This window comes from Hirundo rustica, chromosome 6 (genome assembly GCF_015227805.2).
Source record: "Hirundo rustica isolate bHirRus1 chromosome 6, bHirRus1.pri.v3, whole genome shotgun sequence".
Classification (NCBI taxonomy): Eukaryota; Metazoa; Chordata; class Aves; order Passeriformes; family Hirundinidae; genus Hirundo; species Hirundo rustica.
The window spans coordinates 55,298,993-55,318,132 of record NC_053455.1 but is presented as its reverse complement, the minus strand read 5'-3'; the positions used below and the strand labels follow the sequence as shown (position 1 = coordinate 55,318,132).

General features: G+C 36.8%; 1 protein-coding gene across 1 annotated transcript in view; it reads right to left on the bottom strand.

The window, feature by feature from the left end:
• Positions 1–19,140, bottom strand: part of ELP4 (elongator acetyltransferase complex subunit 4) — a 135,448-nt gene that overhangs the window by 56,810 nt on the left and 59,498 nt on the right. The window contains exon 9 of the mRNA XM_040068473.2: positions 17,613–17,719. Within this exon, the coding sequence (XP_039924407.1) occupies positions 17,613–17,719 (107 nt within the window). The remainder of the gene's footprint in view (positions 1–17,612; positions 17,720–19,140) is intronic.

Below are 19,140 nucleotides of genomic sequence, written 5' to 3'. Positions count from 1 at the left end.
TGGTGAAGGCATGGTCTTATGACTACTTTGGCCATCCTTGCCCTAACACATTTGAGAGCCCAGACATCAGAGAGTACCCCTTGACTGCTCACCCTTGGATCTAAGCTCTCCTGCACAGTCCAAGCTGCAGTATGATAGGCACTAACTCGACTGTTCCCTGTCAGTCAGCCTTCTATGTCCTGAGAAGGTGGTATATTAATTCAAATGAACAACTGCCATTTGCCAGGACATTGGGAACTATGACAAGTCCAGCAACAATAGTCTTGATTCTATGGAATGAATGTATCTCTGATGAAACACAGAAGTAGATGCCCTGTGTATCAAAAGACAGCAAAAATCCTCTTTAAAAATGAGGACAAAGGTGCTAGAATCATCATTCTGGATATGAACTTGCAAATGAACCATAAATTCAAGGTGGGCCAAGATCTTTCTGTTGCAGACAGAGAGACTCTTCTAGGAAGAGTGCTTGTGTCCCTTAGGTGTTTCCTGCCTTCCACTGACAGTGGGTTTGTGTTCTTTTGAAGTAGTTTTATGGAACCAGGGTGCCTAAACATTACAGCACAGGGGCACTGCATAGTAGCAGAAAAGACTAAATGAACTAAGCAAGTAATGGTGACAGTGTAAATAAGTCATCTGTCTTACACAATCTGCAGCAAGATTTGAAGGTACTAAGTAGACCTCTCTCCAAATAAGTGCTTAAAGCAGCACAAGATTGAGCGTGAACAACCCAGAAATAAGAAATTGTTCATAGACTTGTGCTGAAAGGAGGAAAGGCAGCACGATGAAACACCTGAATCAGTAGTAGTATCAATAAAAGTGGTTGGATTGATATGTTTTTTCTGTTCTGTGTGATTGAAGCCAGATCTTTGAATATTCATGAGGAACAGGTTTCAGTCTGCGCAAAAGCTTTTTTGTGTCTTTGTCTTCATGGGCTCTGTGAAGAATCAAAGACATCTAAGTATAAGCCTAGAATTTTTAATGTTATGTGGAACTTTCACCAACTGTGTAGCTGAATGAAAACAATTCATCAAACAGTAGTTTTCCGACCAGAGATTGCATTTCTTTTGGCAAATCAACACTACTAAGTCACAAGGACTCTCTGTTGCCAGGAAATTCAGAAAATAGTCAGTGGCAGTGCCCACAGCATTTGAAGCAGCCTGATTCGAAGTTCTGCTTGTCAGCTGAACTTCCATCCCAGAGGACAGAGAATCCTCCTTTGAATCTCTAGGACATAAGACTGACTATCAGGCTTTCTTTTGTTAATGAGTTCATATTAATAGCCAGCCAAGAGTTTGCTTGCTAATCAAGTGTAGCAGTAAAGAGGCTCAGGCAGTAATCCAGCTGCTGAAGGCATTCCAATATTTGCTGTCTTTGTCTGAATCACAGAATCATTGAACGGTTTGGGTTGGAAGTGACCTCTGGAGATGATCTAGTCCAGTCTCCAAAAAGAGCAAGATCTTCCTATCACGGTTTTTAAAACAAAGATGAGGAAGGTGGGAAGTGGAAAGGAATACAGGATGAATGGGAACATCAGTCATAGAGCAGTGATCACAGCTCAAAGATAAACACCATTATATAACAAATACACATCCCAGCCCCATCACCCTCAGCCTGATTTAGCACTTTACATTTAGATATGCTTACTCCATTTTTAGAGTTTGAAACTGTATGGAAAGTACATCCCAACATTAAAATTTATATTAAGAATGTTGCTAATTAAGTATTTTCCAGTAGCTCTCTTGATGAAGATGTAAGGTCTTTAGTCAATTGAAAATCTGAATTGACACTTTCCAAACATCTGCCGTATCTCAGGGATTGCATTTATGTGTGGTTTATGAAGTGCTTTCCAAAGGATCGATGATGTGTAGAGCTTTATCAATGCAATAGAGAGCATTACACATTCTCTTCTATAAAAAATATTATTTTTTTTACGTAGAAGTTTAAATGTCTCTTCTAGTTCCAGTCTCTGAAAGCAATAAACAAATTTCAAGAGGACTTAAAAGTGATGCTTCTGAAGTACAAAGGCACTGTAATGATCTCTTATTACTTCTAGATTATGAACCACCACAGTGTAGATAGGGAAATTGATGAGGAAGCCTACCTTGAATTACAGACCAGATTTACAAATAACTGCATTTTCATCTTAAAATGTAACGTTCAATGACATTGCACATAAGTATATTTAGAGATACTAAGGTCAGAAATAGTTGATGATAAGGGCATAACTGGGTGTGAGAAGACAACTGTAATGAATTTAAGTTACAATTAGATTAACAAAATTATTTAAAAAATGCATGTTGAATATTTCTAAAGGATTACTGGTTATCTTGAAAGTTATATGATGTGATATGATATTTTTCATTTACTTTTAACTGCTGATGAATTTGCAGACCCCATCAATTCAAACCCCTCTCCCTTAATTCCTTTGGCAGTGCAGTGGCAACAGGATGGAACTCCTCTCCCACCTCCAAACCCCTCTAATATTGCTTTATAGACAATAAAACCAGTGCAGGTATTTAATATGCAATAGCAGAGGCTTGAGAAAGGTCTCATTTTTGTATGACAACTGTTCATTCTGATGTGGATGAGAATTATTATCCATGAGGAAAGTCATCACATTCAGTCATAGCCTAAAGCTTTTGCTGTCACACAGGAAAGGACACACACGAAAATCTCAAATCCAGACTAAGAATTTAAGAAGTTATTTTTTAAGAAGTCATGGTAAATATCAAAGGGAACAAAAAGAAAAAAAAAAAAAAAAGAAAAAAAAAAAAAAGGTTTGGTTCTGGAACCATCCACGAACCGAACAGTTTCCCCAAAGGAGTGGAACGCGTCAAGGTAATGTGACACAAACAGCAGTGGCTAGGTGGGTGCTCTGCTTGGGCTGCCAGGTCTGAGATGGTGACACTGCTTTCTGTCCCCAAGACAGCAGGTTGAGAGTGGCCAGCACCTACACAGAGCACTGTGTTGAGCCACAGAGGGACACCCAGATGAAAAAAAAATCAGAATGAAATCAGTTAAAATAAATAAATGAACAAATATGGAAAGCAGGATATAAATTATGGGTAGATTTAGTACACTGCTGCTGTAACAGGTGAACTGAGCATGGCTGTGTGACTGTGTAATTCTTCCCTGAGCAGCTGGTTACTAAGATTAATGATTTATATATTCAAAAAGGTGCTGATTCTTCTGGACTTGTTGGCTGGAAATGTTGTAGAAAGCATGATACCCATATTATTTAGCTTCCTCCCCACAACTAAAACAGATACAAGCAAAACATTCAGCTGTCAAGCATTTCAAAAGATTGCTAATTCGGTTTGAACTTCATCTGCTGAACGAAAGTACTTTAAAAAATGTATTTCAGTTTTAAGGACAAAAGTATGACTTGTGTAAGAGAGAAAATTAGGCTAATAGTTGTGCATTTATGGGTGTGCCACTGTCACTCCCCTTTTCAACAGGAATGGGCTGTACTTATTTGAAAGGACAAATTGACTGGGGAGCTTTGTGCTTCTGCTAAATTGCAAAAAAAACCCAGCAAAAATATGCTGTTACACAAACCATTGAGAAATCAAAACATATCCCAGAGTGCAAATCATCAGTGTTTTCTAACTGCATTATCACAGAATCATAGAATATCTCAAGTTGGAAGGGATCTATTTATCCAAACAGTGTCTCTTTTAATTCAATATATGGAAACTACAGAGGAAAACCACAAAGAAATTACCTACCTAGAAAGAGAACTTTACTACTCTATTCAGAAAGGTTGCATTTGAAAAATTAATTATATCTGATGAAGCATTAGTGATACACACCACTAATGAAAAGCAGCACTCTTGACATAGGCTGTTACTTAAAATATTATAAAAGTGAATTCATACAAAAAGGACAATACTTAGCAAAAATCTATAAAGCTTTTTACTCTGAAGATAATTTGAGTAATCTTACCCAGAAATAAAAGGGTTGTTTTCTCAGATCATATTTGTACAGTCAGGTAACTATAAACAATATGGATAAATTTATGGTTTGGAAAAAAATTAAAAGATGTCTTATAGGACAGAAAGAAAAAATTTGCTTTTTCATTCTTTCTCAGGTTCTGTGTTACCCAAATGCACCAAGCAGTTGTAAGTTTTGGTCATGGTCACACAGAGTAACAGGTACTTTGACCAGCACTACTGTTCTATGAATTCCAACAAAAAATATTTTCTATTTCACATCCCTCTTGAATTTTTATCTCCTATACGTCCAATATTGCCCCTGTTGATCTCAAAGGAAGAGCTCCGATGAAACAAAGATCCCAAAATGCTTCACAAACCCAAAATGCTTTGGTTAGAAGAAAGCAGCAGCCATGCATCCGCAAACAAGGAAGTCCAGGAAAAAAAAAATTAAAAAATCTCTGCCCGTACACGCTTTGCAAAAAGTCTTCTGACACAAATAAAAGGATCCTCCCCAACATATGGAAGAGCTGCTATGCCCTTCCGGGGATGGTCTGTAGCTATGTTCACCTCAGGCACGCCAAGGAGAGGTGAATTGTCAAATGTAATTTCAATCATGGTCGTGGTTTGGTTGAGGCAGATTAGTTGTATGCAATCATGATAGATAGTTTATCCCAGCCCCAAACTGCCGCTTGGGAAATCTTGCACGCAAACGAACAGGAACTCAGTCATTATTAGTGTCAAGAAGGTACACAGAGGCAAAATTTGGTTGGCAGCCAGGCAAGATGAATCAAGGCGAAAAAGTGACCAATTGCATGTTCAAAATGGAAATTGATAGGCATGTTGTAGTTTGGAAGGATTTTAAACACCAGAAAAAGTCATACATTATTAATTATTCAGAGATAAATATTTAAAAAGTCTTGCTCTACGGAGAAATACAATTTTTAAGTCAATGTAAATTACATGTATAGTGTCCTAATTTTAGGCTTCTTTATCCCAGAAGCTTCACTATGACAGTTCAGAGCACTTCTTATTATATAACTTTAAAATAGTCCCATTCAGTAAGAGTATTGCAAATTAAAAAATTATCTACCAAGTAAACATTTTAAAAACAAATAAACAGTGTATTAGTTTGGTTGAATTATTTGTAAGCAAAGCAACTACTTGCACCCCTCACAGTGAAGTACAATGCTCATATTTATCAATTTTACCTTTTCAAAGTTACCTAAATATTTAATGAACTAAACAGTGGAATCCACCTGTGTGAGCAATCACAATCCTTGGTTCTCTAAATAAATAGCAAAAAATTGCTAAAAGAGAATGTCCTCAAGTTTCATTGCCTGAAGTGATACGCTCTGACAAATCTAACAGCTCTTTCTGTGTCATTCCTAATGCACTTGTCACTCAGTATTATCCATCCTCATTAATGACAATGGGAAAGTTTATCTTGGGAACACGTTTTAAATCATCCACTCTTTACAATGGGACCATGAAATCTCTTACAAAACATGAGGCGGGAACTACTCTGACAACAAAACCCCTTCCTGGCAGCTTTACTCTTAATTCCTGTTCAAGGAATAATGTGTTTATCATACATCCACATGGAACAATATATTAGATGAAACTTGAAGCAAGAATAGATGGTTTGATTTTTCAAGATGAAAAGTAATTTTCCAATTTTTTTTGTTTTTATGTTGGGAACTTCTAAATCTTTTAGGGAAGTAATTTTGTATGGAACAAAAAAAGAGTTATGAACCCCTGATAAAATAGTTTGAATACTAATAATATCATAGAAATAATGATACTAATAAAAATGATCGCTAAGGGATTATTCCTCGCTTTGCACAAATTCTGCTTTACTTATCGATATTTTTACTAGAAGTCTAGATTGTATGTAAAAACCCCACTCCAGTTATGCATAATTTTCACTAGTAAATACTCTGTTTTGATTATGAGTTCTGAAAACTGATATGCCCTCTACGTCAGTGCTATGCACTTGCAACAGATGGATTGAAACTATTTACTTTATTTTGGATGCTCTAATGAAAACACTACAATATTCATTGCTTCTCTTTTGATCCTCTCATTTGTAACACCACCACCAACCTTCCATAAAAGCAGCAGTTAACAGAAATTACTTTCCAATGCATCTGATCGCAATAAGTGCTGATTTTTTAGATCAATTTGTAAAGTAACAACAGAATTTCAGGATGAAAACCTGAGAAACAAAAAAATAACAAAAATCAAAGAAGCTGCAAGAAAGTATTCCAGTTATTCCTATTTGTGTGAGCACAGACAACTACACTGAATGTGCAGGAAAATACTGTCCTAAAGGATGGAAAGACACATCAGGATGTGGATGTACAAAAATGGAGAAGCAGAAGTAGTAAAGATCATGGTACAAATAGAATTTTAGTCCAGACAGAAGAAAAGTGCTTCTCATATGAGATTACAGGTAATCCACTGACAAAATCCTTTCAATGTTTCTACCATAGAGCCTCACTCTACTAACACAGTAAAAGTTCTCCTTCGCAGATTTAGGGGTGTTTCAGTAGCCTGAATCTAATTTTCATGGCTTTTTTCAAAGTCAAAATGCCCTTTTCAGATCAATAAAAAATCATCAGAGATGCACTTCCACCTTAAAACTGTCTTTTCTGTAACGTGACTGTGGCCTTGAAAGTTTCTGAAGTAGCCAGTGTTTTCGTAGGACAGACAGAATGCAAAAAAAGCCAGTTCTTCTTTCCTTGTTTCTACAGGTTTTTAAAAACCATAACTTAATAAGCCTGAAATTGCTGAAGATTTTAGCAGACAGTAGTGACTTGTCTCATTCTGCAAAAATTCTATTAATAGAAAAATTATAAATAATGTGGTTTCCCATTTAACTGATGGGAAATGAAATACGTCACCAGGAATTTCTTATCAAAACGTAAAGGAAATCTAAAAATTAGAAAACTGAAGCAGGACAGTACTAAAACAAATATATTTTAATACATAGCTATTTAAAAGTAGCGACTTTAATGATACAAATACAAAAATTACCAGAATACTCCTAAAGATTCTATTAATTTGAGAAATGCCACCTAAACAAAATATGAATTCCAGTTAATTATAGAGCTCTTCAAAGCATGAGGAATCTCCCTGTAGTTACTTACTGAAATATCTGCACACATTCAATATTTATGCTGTCTTTCTCTCTATCCATTTTTAAACAGAATTAAAGGAGTAGCTAAAACTCTGCCAATAAAATGACAGGAAGGCTATTTTTAGTCTAGATGATGTAGACCAAGCATAAACAGCCCATGGCTATGCTACTATTGAGGACCAGATCTAAATACAAGAAGTAGATTTCCTTTTTTTTTTTAACAGCAACAAGAATTACAAATCACACGCTGGTTTGTATCACACAATAAATATTCATCCTAGAAGGAGAGTCATTTTTCCCTTCATGAAAACAAACAAACAAAAAAGCTGATGTAACTCCTGCCACACTACTCTGGTAGAAAAAGGTTTGTGAAAGTGCACTTGAGGCAGTACAGGAAACGTAACCCGCTCGGAATTCCAAAGCCTTACACCAACAGGGAAGAAGTGTTGATTAGCAAATTAGCAGTGCTTTCAGGGGCTTTAGATTGCAGACCTGAGACATATCCATCTCCAGAGACTGCAGGGTTTATCGATTAAGCAACACATTACTAAGTTCCTAATAAATCAGTGAGAGATGAAACCAATGGATAACTGCACTCAATAGAGAGCCAGAAAGAGAATGCTGCTCACTTGTAACATCTGGCACCTCCAGCGGCCCGGGATGTGTTTATCCCATACCTCACACTGGACGCCCAGATGGGGCCAAGCTGGGGCTACACCCACGAGCAGGCTTGCCTTGGTCAGCTCTTGTTCATCTACTCCTGTGTTGGCTCATAAATAAAAGCAGCTAAGGGGGAATGTCCAAAACCTGGAGCAGCAATCCTTGACTGAGAACTCTCACAAGATCCCAAAGTGTATCTGCAAACAGCACAGGTCCTCCTTGCTCCAGCTGCAGTCTGGAGCCAGCCTGGGTGAGGCAGGTCACTGACCAGCTCCTCACCAAACACGGGGAATGTGTGGCTCACAATCGCACCAACATCCAAATGCCTGGCAGATATCAGAAATCCCCCGAGACTCAGCTACCACGGCCAAATCCTCCACCTCAAACCTTCACATGTAGGCTGCACGACGCCTGTCTTCCCCAGAAAAAGAGAGTACAGCACCTTAGCAAAGATTATTAGAGATCTTAAAGCTTTAAATATTGAGCAGCTACGGTATTTTGAGAATAGCAAGCGCTGCTTTGGATTCAAGGTGGAGTGGATTTCTCCCGTGCAGCAGTACTTACATCCCCCCACTTAAACTGGTAAACTGATTTTTGCTCCCTGCTTTTACTTTTCAACAAGACTCAAGCAGACACACTACTCAAAGATTACTGGTTAAATATGAGGAAAAAAGTATCCTTTAGCATTTAGCAGCAGTTTTGTGAACATGAACTTACGAACAGCAGAGTGAATTCTTGAGTAATTTTTGCTATAACAGACTTCAAAGAGAAAGAAAGTAGATGAAGAGCCTCACAGACTGTATTTTCATAAGCTAAAGCCAGGTTTTTCAAACCTTGAATACCTGAAATGAGGCATTTAAAATGAACTATTTTCAGCAAGTGCTGCCAGCTGTTTTCTGAAAGTCAAGCAGCCTATGAATGGTGTAAGCTGGCACCCAAATTCCCTTTATTTATTTATGCATTTATGGACATCAGTAAAAAGCTTTAATTATTGTACACTATAAAATTGTTGCTTGCTTTCTTCAGAAGGAAGGAGGAAACAGAATGGTTAATTGGCAATATCATTCATTCTGAAGGGGGTAATATGGTGCCAATGTTAAAGTGGCCAGAAACACCACTTTAACCGCAATAAATAATGTTTTCCTCCTAGGAGACAGCTTCACTTGATATTTCAAAAGCTTTTGGTTTTCAACATACAATGAGAAACTTTAATTTACATTATGTGTGATACAGAATCCTTTGAAAACCCTATGAAATAGAACTAAGAAAAAACAAATACAAAAAAATATCAAAACCATGTAACTAAAACAAATGTGGGAAAGAGAGAAATAAAGATGGCATGACCAAAACCTAACTTTGCTTGCCCCTTGGGCACTGTAAGTCCTCACCCATTTTGCATATGATAATCTACTTTTTATATAAGAAACATAAGAATAAAATGTATTCTGGAATTTAGTAACAAATAATACCCCATAATTTAGCCAAAGCAAAAAGTAGTATTTGCACAATGATTATAGAACATTTTTTCTTCAGCGACAGCACTTTGCAATGTATGAATATTTTTTTTCTCCTGTCTCCTTTTGGCACTTTCATTAAGTCTTTCAGACTAAGAATAATGACTAGTTTGCTCTCAATTAAAATAATTTAAAAACCCAAGTTCCTGTATGTTAACAGTTCAATAAAGGGCACTATTTTTTGTGAATCAGTAAAATAAATAGACTAGAAAAATGGGATGAAACTTCTGTACAGGTAAAAAATTTAAAGAAACTATAAATTTGTGATTTCCTTACAGATTTATGTTCATCCAATAACATTAATATTTTCAAAAGACTGGAAATGATAACACTTGACCTTGAATTTCCGAAGTTACAATAAAACATTTGAAATTTGTTTAAGTGGGTTACTAGTCATGGCAAATGTTTGACAGCATTGGTCTGTTTCCCTAAAAAAATGCCATTTTAAACCCTTACAAGTATTAGATGGGGCTGTCTTCCAGTTTCCTCATGCAGAGAGCACTTTGAATCACTTCCTACCCAAAGATCATAATTAAAACCGTAACAAAAAGCACTGAAACAAGGAGATGCAGATGGATGCTCACCTTGCACATGGACATGAAAAATCCTCTTTTCTCTAAGAGCCCTGAACTTTAGTGCATGTCAATAAGGTTCAGGTACAAAGAAGACCTCTGGACGAGAAAATGTGACTTCCTCTCAGCTTTTATTTTTATTTTCCTGCCATTACAGAAATACAGAAATCCAGAAATGTGTTTTACCACGTAACAGCCTGATTGAATTTGTTACTCTTTATAAAAGGAGAACATTATACAACTATCAAATATCCTAATTTTATTAAAACTTGTGATATTTTAATGAGCATTTAATGGAAGTGGCACTCAGTTCCCGCTAAGAACTACTACAAATATGAGGTTTAACTCTTTTTGCATCTTAAAGACTCACCATCAATATTTTTCTAACTCATGCCCGCAGACCTTTGTCTAAAACATACGACTACTTCAGTGAATAACACAATCCTTGTAGGGAAAGAGTTTTTTAATCTTCAACCAACACTTTTATAAAAGATGTCCATATTCTACCTATCTTCTGATAGAAAGTGGGAATATGTCAACTACTTTCCTTGTCTGGCAAATACAGGAGAAGTTGACCCACTTATTTACAGACTGAACAGGCCAAACGCTTTCATGCTGCAACACTGACCCTTAGCACAGATCCTGAGAATGAGCAGCCCATTACAACATGCACAAGTGACTTCTCAGAGCGTTAATGACTTTGTGGTGCATGTTCTTCCCTTGCAACAACACATGGCATAAGTATTTCTAAACACCAGAATTATTTGTTTAAATAAGTTGTGTTAAATGAGCTCTGCTTGCTAACAAGAAACAGCGGTTACACTGTTAAGAGTCAAAGTTTTGAAAAACTGAATGGAACTCTCACATGACACTGTTATACAACCCCTAAACCAAAATTGATTATTAAATAAAATTCAGGATATTAAAAATCTTCCTATGAAACCTAACTGTTAACAATATCTTCCTATGTTTGTGAACAGACAAATAATCTAATTTACATTAATCAGTAGTATACAACAAGAAGGTGATATTCTCAAATGAAATTCTTCCACATGTGCACAAGATATGTGTTCTGAAATTCCATATACTGTATAAAATGGATCACTTGATTTCAGTCCAGTGCACCATTAAGATTCAGAGGGTTTTTCTTTTCAAATAGGAGCTCTCTACGTATTGTTTCACTTCAAGTTATTATAATTTAAAAATACTCTCCCAAAACTTTAGCTAAATTGTACTGTCACCATTTTAAACATGCATATTTATTCAAAATTGTTTGAAAGAATGTAATACATTTTTGACAGGCAGTCTTTTACAATATTGAAATCAAATCCTTGATTTCATCAAACCCTTCATATTCTGTGCCTTATTCCTGGAAGGCTCATGCCAAAATGATTTAGTTTGATTTTCTTTAACAATGGTAGGTTGGCTTGACAGCATCTGACAAAACAATTCAGTGAAGTACACCATACCTGGTAAAGAGAACCTGAACTGGCTACTAGGTGAAATAATGCAAAATGGAGCTCGTTATTGTGACAGAATTAGTTTTGCAGGAGAATATTTTTAGCAATATTATTAATTTTAGATTAAGAAAATGTTACGCTATTATAATTATTGTCTCATGAACTATTTTTAAATAACCCAGTCGTTCATATAACGGGAAAAATGGACAGGAAAAATCAATGCAAAAACCCCTGGTTTTACTGGTATAAATTTCAGCTGAAATTTATTCCAATGTTTTACCTCTCTCTGTTGGAAAGTTTAGTTTTATATGCAGAGTTCCCTGCACTGGAGTCCCCCAGGTGGAGTGGAACATCCCGCACTAGATTTTGCCAGGTATGATGCATCTGCTCAAGGCAGGCTGAGGAGAAAGAAGTTTCCCATGCAAGCCTCAGGGGGAGTTGTGTTCTCAAACATGTGGGGATGAGAAAATTGAAGAAATACGCTTTCTGTAACACTTTAGAAAAGTTCTGTCTCATCCTTGAACCAGGAGTACCTGTGAAGTTCCATCTACGCTGCAGGCCCTGGGCAGCCAGGCAGTCACAAGTGCTGGCTTAGTAAAACAAGGTTTCATTTTGATATCGTAAGGCCCTAACTGAGGGTCAAGTCTTGTAAGGGCACCTGTGCACAATCTCAAATACAGAGTTGTTTTGTCTGTATAGGAAGGCATAAAGGTCTGTATGGCAACATCTATGTTGTAGCATATATTAGCTTATTTTTCTTATTTTACTGAATGATTGTTACAGAACTACCAGTTTACTCAAGATTTATAATTAACCAGCATTTTGCCTTTTTTCAGCTCCCAGGCTCACTGAATCTTTTTGTCAACAGTTGCCAAAAATAGTTCATTAATTCAAATGTATTCATTTACAAATTTACTCGACTTTAGAAACATCTGAGGAATATAATCAAGATTAAGGTCAGCCATTAATGAAGACTGCCTCAAATTCTCTTGGGAGAAGCTAAAAGAAGTGATGCTCTTATTGCCATTTTCTAGCTCTCACTTCAGTAGAGAGGCTGGTATGGCATGGATGTGTATTTTAAATACATACTGATCCCATATATACTGGTGACAGGGTTGACTTGTTCCCCCAGAAGAAATAACCAAATCCACTGTTCCTATACCTGCTTCTGATGAATAATTACTTAGGGAATGTTTGCAGGAGCACAGTTCTGGCCCTTAGGACCAAACCTGTGCTATGTGGATACCACGCTGAAGCACTGCAGACATCAGCTCTGACTTGGTCTTACCCAACCGTCTTGGGAAATAATCTCTGACAGTGGCCACTTGCACTTCCCTTTTGCAAATAAGAAATTTACCACAGCGTAGTCTGTCTAAGATAAGCAATGAAAAGAGAGACACTGAAAGGAAGACTGAAAAAAGTCAGAAATACAGAGATTTCAGGGGGAGACTATCTAAGCCATATTTCCTGTTTTAAAAGGCCAAAATCACGACCCCAAAGAGTTTTAAATCATCTTACAAATACCAGTGTTGGACACATAACAGACATGAATATCTGGAGTTGCAATTATTTTTTATTTTGCCAATCGTTAGTTTTCTTACAGCCTTTTACTGTTAGATGAATACAGGATATTATTTGAACGCCTTTGGAATCATATGTTTATTTTTAATTCTTTATCGACTCAATTGTTGGTTTGCATGGTTGTTTCCTTCCAAAGACATAACCTTTTACTCTGGCAATTACCATGGGGAAAATGCAGTGCAGAGTGCTCCACAGTACCATATTGCATCTGCCCTGCCCTGAGAAACCAGCCACTCTCCTGCCACAGGACTCCTCTAATTTTTTCCCCTGTTGTTATGAAATACCGCTCAGAAAAGAAACTCCTGAACTTGTGCATTAAGCTCTGGAAACTTGTTTTTTTGCTGTGTGGCAATTCTTTACATCGTGTATGAAATTTGGCTTCAAAAGGAGTTGGCTTCTAAAGATTTTTATCATGGGCTGCACAGGTGTTGTAGCCATTTAAAAGAAAATATTGGCTGCTGTGACCTGTGTTTTGATAAAAAATATATTTGCACAACAACTATTTATTAGACAAGCTACAATATAAAAACTTGTAGGAAAAAGCTTTGTCTCTATACTTCTATTTTACTCGAACACTTAAAAATTAAGCAAAACTCGGAAATTAAAAAAAACACCTTCACAAACTTTCCTATTTGCAAGCTTTAACTTTAAATAGATAATTTCAGAGGCCTGTGTTGTCCAGACAATAACAAAGGGAGTTAATCAAACACAAATCTTCTCCAACTCTCTTGTCAAACCAGGTAATGATGTCCTGCCAGCCAAACTCAGAGGGAACATGCGAAACAAATACAAAAGTAAACAGGCTCTAAGCTGCCCAAGGGAAAGTCAGCAAGATGGCAATTTCAATCATTTGGAATAATACTAAAGCAGCCTTAGGCTTTTCTCAGAATGGAAACATGTCACTGTTACTGCAATATTTGAACAAATCAGACTGCAAAAGAAAGGAACACTTATGTAATCACAGCCATGGAACAGCGCTCTACTCAATGGTGAGGTGGAAAATAATTAAGGGGAAATGTCGTTTTGGAGAGTAATTACAAATCTACCTAAATAAGAAAGATAAACAATGCTTCCACAGAAATTTGGAGCAGCGAAAAAAACAAATTTAAGCGCAGATTCCTTAAGTTTTGACACAGGAGGCTTTGAAAAAACAACGATAAAGTTCTGTCAAATAAAACTACGAATATAATAGCCCTACAAAATTTCTCAAATGTTGATAAAAGTTACATTCAGAGCTACAAGGAAAGCAAAAAAGCACTTCAAGAGCAACTCTGCTGAACAGTCGCGTTAAGACGAACGGGTTGTCATATCATTTAACTGAGAAATCAAAAAATATTTCAAATATTTGGGGAACTTACCTAATCAGTAAACGTTCAGTATGTGTCTAGTCATGTAGCCATCTTTTAGTCAATCATCAGAAAATCAAAGGCAAATTGGCATGACTCAACCCAAACTTTAATACCGCATGATTGTGTCGTGTAAGCTTGTTTTGTGCGAGGGCTGCTGTGGTTTTAGCAGAGAGATTAACGACCGGACCTAAGCTGGCCTCCAAACCTTGCCCTGCTGATGCCTCAAGCCCTTTGAAGTCTGACCATCATACCTGGCAAAACAACAGTGGGAACTAGGCTGGTGTCAGATCTAATCAAGTTTCCTGCCTCAGCATAGCTAACTATGGGGTACACTAATTGGCCCAATTGCGGATTATACCTTTTGCTACAGATTCAAGACAATAATTTAGTCAAATGATGGTTTTTATCTCCTTCTAATTAAGATTCCAAAGTGGGAAGAAATAGGATTAGACAGGCTAACTTCAAAATTGTGTCCTTTAAAGTGGCACGCACATAAGATAGATCTCTGATAATACTGCATATAAGGGTATATTGCTAGTAACTAATGTGTGAAGATTTGGGAAAGCTTGAAATAGCTACTGCACCTTTTAGATAAACATGGAATTTTTCCTGGAAATGTTCCCCTTCATAATTTATAAATTGACAATGGGCACTCATAAATATTCATTAAAAACCATTTTCATCATCCTGAATTAAAAAAAAAATCTCTTTAGAAAACATTTTAGTCAATCTTATTTTGATGAAGAGGACATGAGGAAAACTGAAACAGTTAAAAGATTCTACAGGCTATAAGGAGGCGGAGTTCCTCTCACAAAACTGCAATCTAATAAAATAGATTTGACATTCAAGGTTTTTCACCTATGAGGGCCAAACTATAAGGAGTTATTTAACTGGTGAGCCATCCAGATATAAGACAATCCACGTCCCATGCTCTTATTTTAAACTGTAAAAAAAGAATGGTCTAGCGATGAAAACCCTTTCTGAAGAAATTTCACCATAATTCACAGGTTCCATGTTTCTAACTTTCCTTATGTAATTTGATTTTAAAGCGGCATTTCAAGTAGAGGTCAATATTTTCATCCTAAATTGTGTATATGAGTATGCAGAATCTTTCCAAAAACTGTAAAGTACTCATATTTACACCACATACTGAAGAAGTCCTAAATTCAGTTGTACTCTTTATAAAGCATACTGCTGCTTGCAATGCACACCGTTGTGCTGCTTTTTGCTTCTCCCCCCAGGACCAGCGCTGACTGACTGCTGACACATCACATTCTAACTTCAGAAACCCACTTGAGAAGACCTCATTCACATCCTTTCTTAATTCAGTTCTCCCTTGCTCCCATTTTCTTACTGCCCTTATTGCTCCAGTCAGCCTCGCTGTAGTCTGCTTCCCCTAACAATATGAGGAAGACAAACATATGTATTATAGATTAGTGAAACGTGTACAGGAAGGTAACAGTAGGACAGTGATCCAGCATGTTCAAAAAGGGATAGTTTGTGTCAGTTCAGCTTACAGAAAGCACATCTCTAACAAAACCTGAAGTTACTCAAAAGGGGCTGCAGCTGAGCAGCTGAGGGAGAAATTATACAAGTGGGTCATCTACGCATGTCTAGAGCAACAGGTTGTTCCAAGAGTTGCACTTCACTCTTGTTTTCAGTGTCCCATGGCTAATTCAATTCTTTTTACAGAGCCTCCTGCTAAGGGTTTTCTTTCCTTCCAAATGACATTACAGATTAGAATCTCAAATTTATCTGAGAGAAAAGATTGTATTCTGAGAGAGGACTCAGTGATGAGAAACCCCCCCAAATATTCTGATTTATAGCTATAATAAATGAGAATTTACTATGCTGCGAAATGAGGGTGCACGCTTCTCTACACCTCTGAAAACAGAGAGAACGTTTGTATTTTAAAACCAAACACAGACTATCAAGGGTTTTGTTTCTACTGTACAGTTCAAAAGCAGCTGTTCGAATGCTTTGATACCTCACAATGCCTGGTTTCGTTAACTGCATTCTCTGGAAAGTGACAAACGTTATAAAGGAATTGTCTTTGGAAAAAAAAAAAAAGCCCTCCTTCATGTATTTGCCTTTAAGTGGCTTCTGAAGAGGATACCTCTAGTTGAGAAACTTCTAGCACTCACGCAGAGATGACCTGCATGAAGAACTGGCTGCCTGATTAACTATTAACTACTCTCAATAGGATTAGATAATTAAAGACATTGATGACCATTAATTAGGAGGAGGGCATCTTAATTTGTCACTTGATAGGGCCCTTTCAATGATTTATAGGTTAGGGCTACTTGCAATTGTGAAGGGGAGGGGGCAGTGAAGAGAGAGAACCCTTAAGTTACCTTATCAAGTGGCCAGCTAAAAAGGGCAGAGGGTCAAATAAGGGCCAAAGTGGTCACTTAAGGGTGAAGTCCCAAACACCAAAGCAGTGCCAAGCCACATTGACCAGCATTTGGTGATGGAGTAAAAAATATGCTAATTTATTGGTGGCAATTCTCTCTTTTTATGGTTTCAAGCAGTTAAGACAAGTGGCCTGCTTAAGAGCTTTTCATTTGAAAAGAGATTAAACAAAATGGTTTGTCAGGGATGCTTGGCTGTTTTATGTCTTTGTTAAAAAAAAAAAAAAAAAATTCGCTCAGACTGTACCGATGACTGTTGCATCACCCTGAAAGCCATCTTCCATCTCTAAGCATTACTTGGTTAATAAATACATCAGCTCTAATTGCTTAATAGTGCTATGTTCATTTGCTCTTTAGCAAGATTAAAATGAAATACATCTTTTGTATTACTGCCTTCTATCAGGACTGTCTGCATAAAGGTCACAGAAAAAAGTTTAAATTTAGTAGGAAATTTACTTAAGGACATTAGTGTAAATGATACTGTGTTTAAAATGACATAAAAGAGCGAAAGGTGATTTCAGTAATGCAAAGAAAATGGTTTCTGAATACTGATAAGGACACTTATCCCCCATACCACACACAATTTTCGGCAACATTATACATAAAATTCCCTCTACAGGGGTAATAACATGTAGCTACTTTCCCACCCACTAACACAAGTAAGAGCAAGTCATTAACATTTAATTAAATATGCTCCTGACATCCTTAGAAACATGTCATGCTTTGTTATTGAAGGTTGTGGCCTACTTTCCATGTACATTTTAAACCAAAATAAAGTATTTATAACAGACCGATTTAGCGCAGCAAATGAGACATTTTTAATTAGAAGGCATTTTACAGTATTTTATAAAAGCGTTCTGAACAGCAAAACCAGAATGAAATGAATTTACATCATCTGATGCATATTTTATGCATTTCACAAAACGAAACATAAGAGATGGGATTAGCTCCACCTTTTGGGTTCTAAATAGTGAAACAACGTTTCTCTTACCTCGATGGTGAACAGCTTCCTTTTTAATCTAAAAGCAAGGTCCTTCGTGTCTGACACATCACAGATCAAGCTATTAAGCCGAGGAATCTGATGTACGTGAACCAAACCTTGTGGAAAGAAAGAGTAAAGGAGGGGAAAAAAAATTAAGAAAACGCTGTCATCCAGATGCATAAATTAGAGTCTTACAGCAGAATTCTGTATATTTACACACACTCATCCTCCCCTTTTTAAACTGGAGCTTACTACCAGGAGCAGTGAAGCAAACGGTGCGATTATGCTCAAGTAATCAAGCAGAATAAGATAAACAGAAATCCTTGTGCGAGGAAAACTAATTGCACTTTGGTACAGAAGTACAGATGTAAAGAGCGATCTTAATACTTGTCAAAACTACAGCCGGTTTGTGTGTGATTTTCTCTTGTATTTACAGTAAGCAAATATGGCTATCACCTTGCATGCTGCCCACGGCACCACTGAGTGATCTTTATTTTATTAAATGCACCAGTAAGCAGCCAGCAAAACAAGGCTTATGGGTTACTGATAACCACTGAAGCTCTAATGAGAACTCCTTCGTTTTGTGCCCTGAAAACGACTTGAAAAAAAGTTTCTGGGAAATCCCGATTTAGAGCACGCTTTTTAATAAATTTTAACCCCCGCGCCACCCCAGAAGAAATACATTTTCCTCCTGCAGGAGGCTTCTATAGCTGTTCAGATGTTTTTAACAGTACTAGGTGCACTGCAAGCTCTGCATTCTGTCAGCTGCAACTCAAGCTGATTTTTTCTGACAAGGACGCTGGATGGTTTTTGTGCAGCCTAATATAGTCTCTGAACGACCTAAGGGTGATTTTCTACATCTGAAAACCAGGAAAATTCTACAGGGCTTCTCAGTTACTGGCCTATATTTGCTATTCATAAAGCCAGCACCTAAATGGAAATACTGAACATTCAGAAAAGGTATCTGACTTCAAAACAGCAGCTGTGAGAAAATACCCAAATATTAAAACCCTTATTTATAATAAGGCAAGTATTTTTTCAGGCATTTATTTATTTTTTTTAAAGGAAGTTTCCTAAAATTGATATACCTTAAAAAGCATATTTTTTATGGGCACTAATTACAAAAATTCTCAATAATATTAGAAAAGTGTTATTACAGTTTTAAACCCTCCAGCTTAATCCCTGCCTCCCATCCACTGAATTAAAAGAATTATTAGTTAGGCTTTTGAGTACAAAATCTAACTACTATATATAAGAACAGCAGGTACAACACAGAGTTGCTTATATACAGTATCCTAGAAATTTTATTTAGGAGTCATCGATATAATTATTTTGTTACTTTGTGGCTTTTCAAACATTTAAATTTGCAGGTACCTTAATAAAATTACTACAGAGGACTCATTAAATAATGCAATAATGTGATCAAACTTCTCCTGAGTAATGTCGAAATCTTGCACAATCTGCAGTAAATAAATACCTTAAAATATGTTCTTAGGCAAAAAGAATCCACAAAGTTAAAACCATTAGAAATACCTCT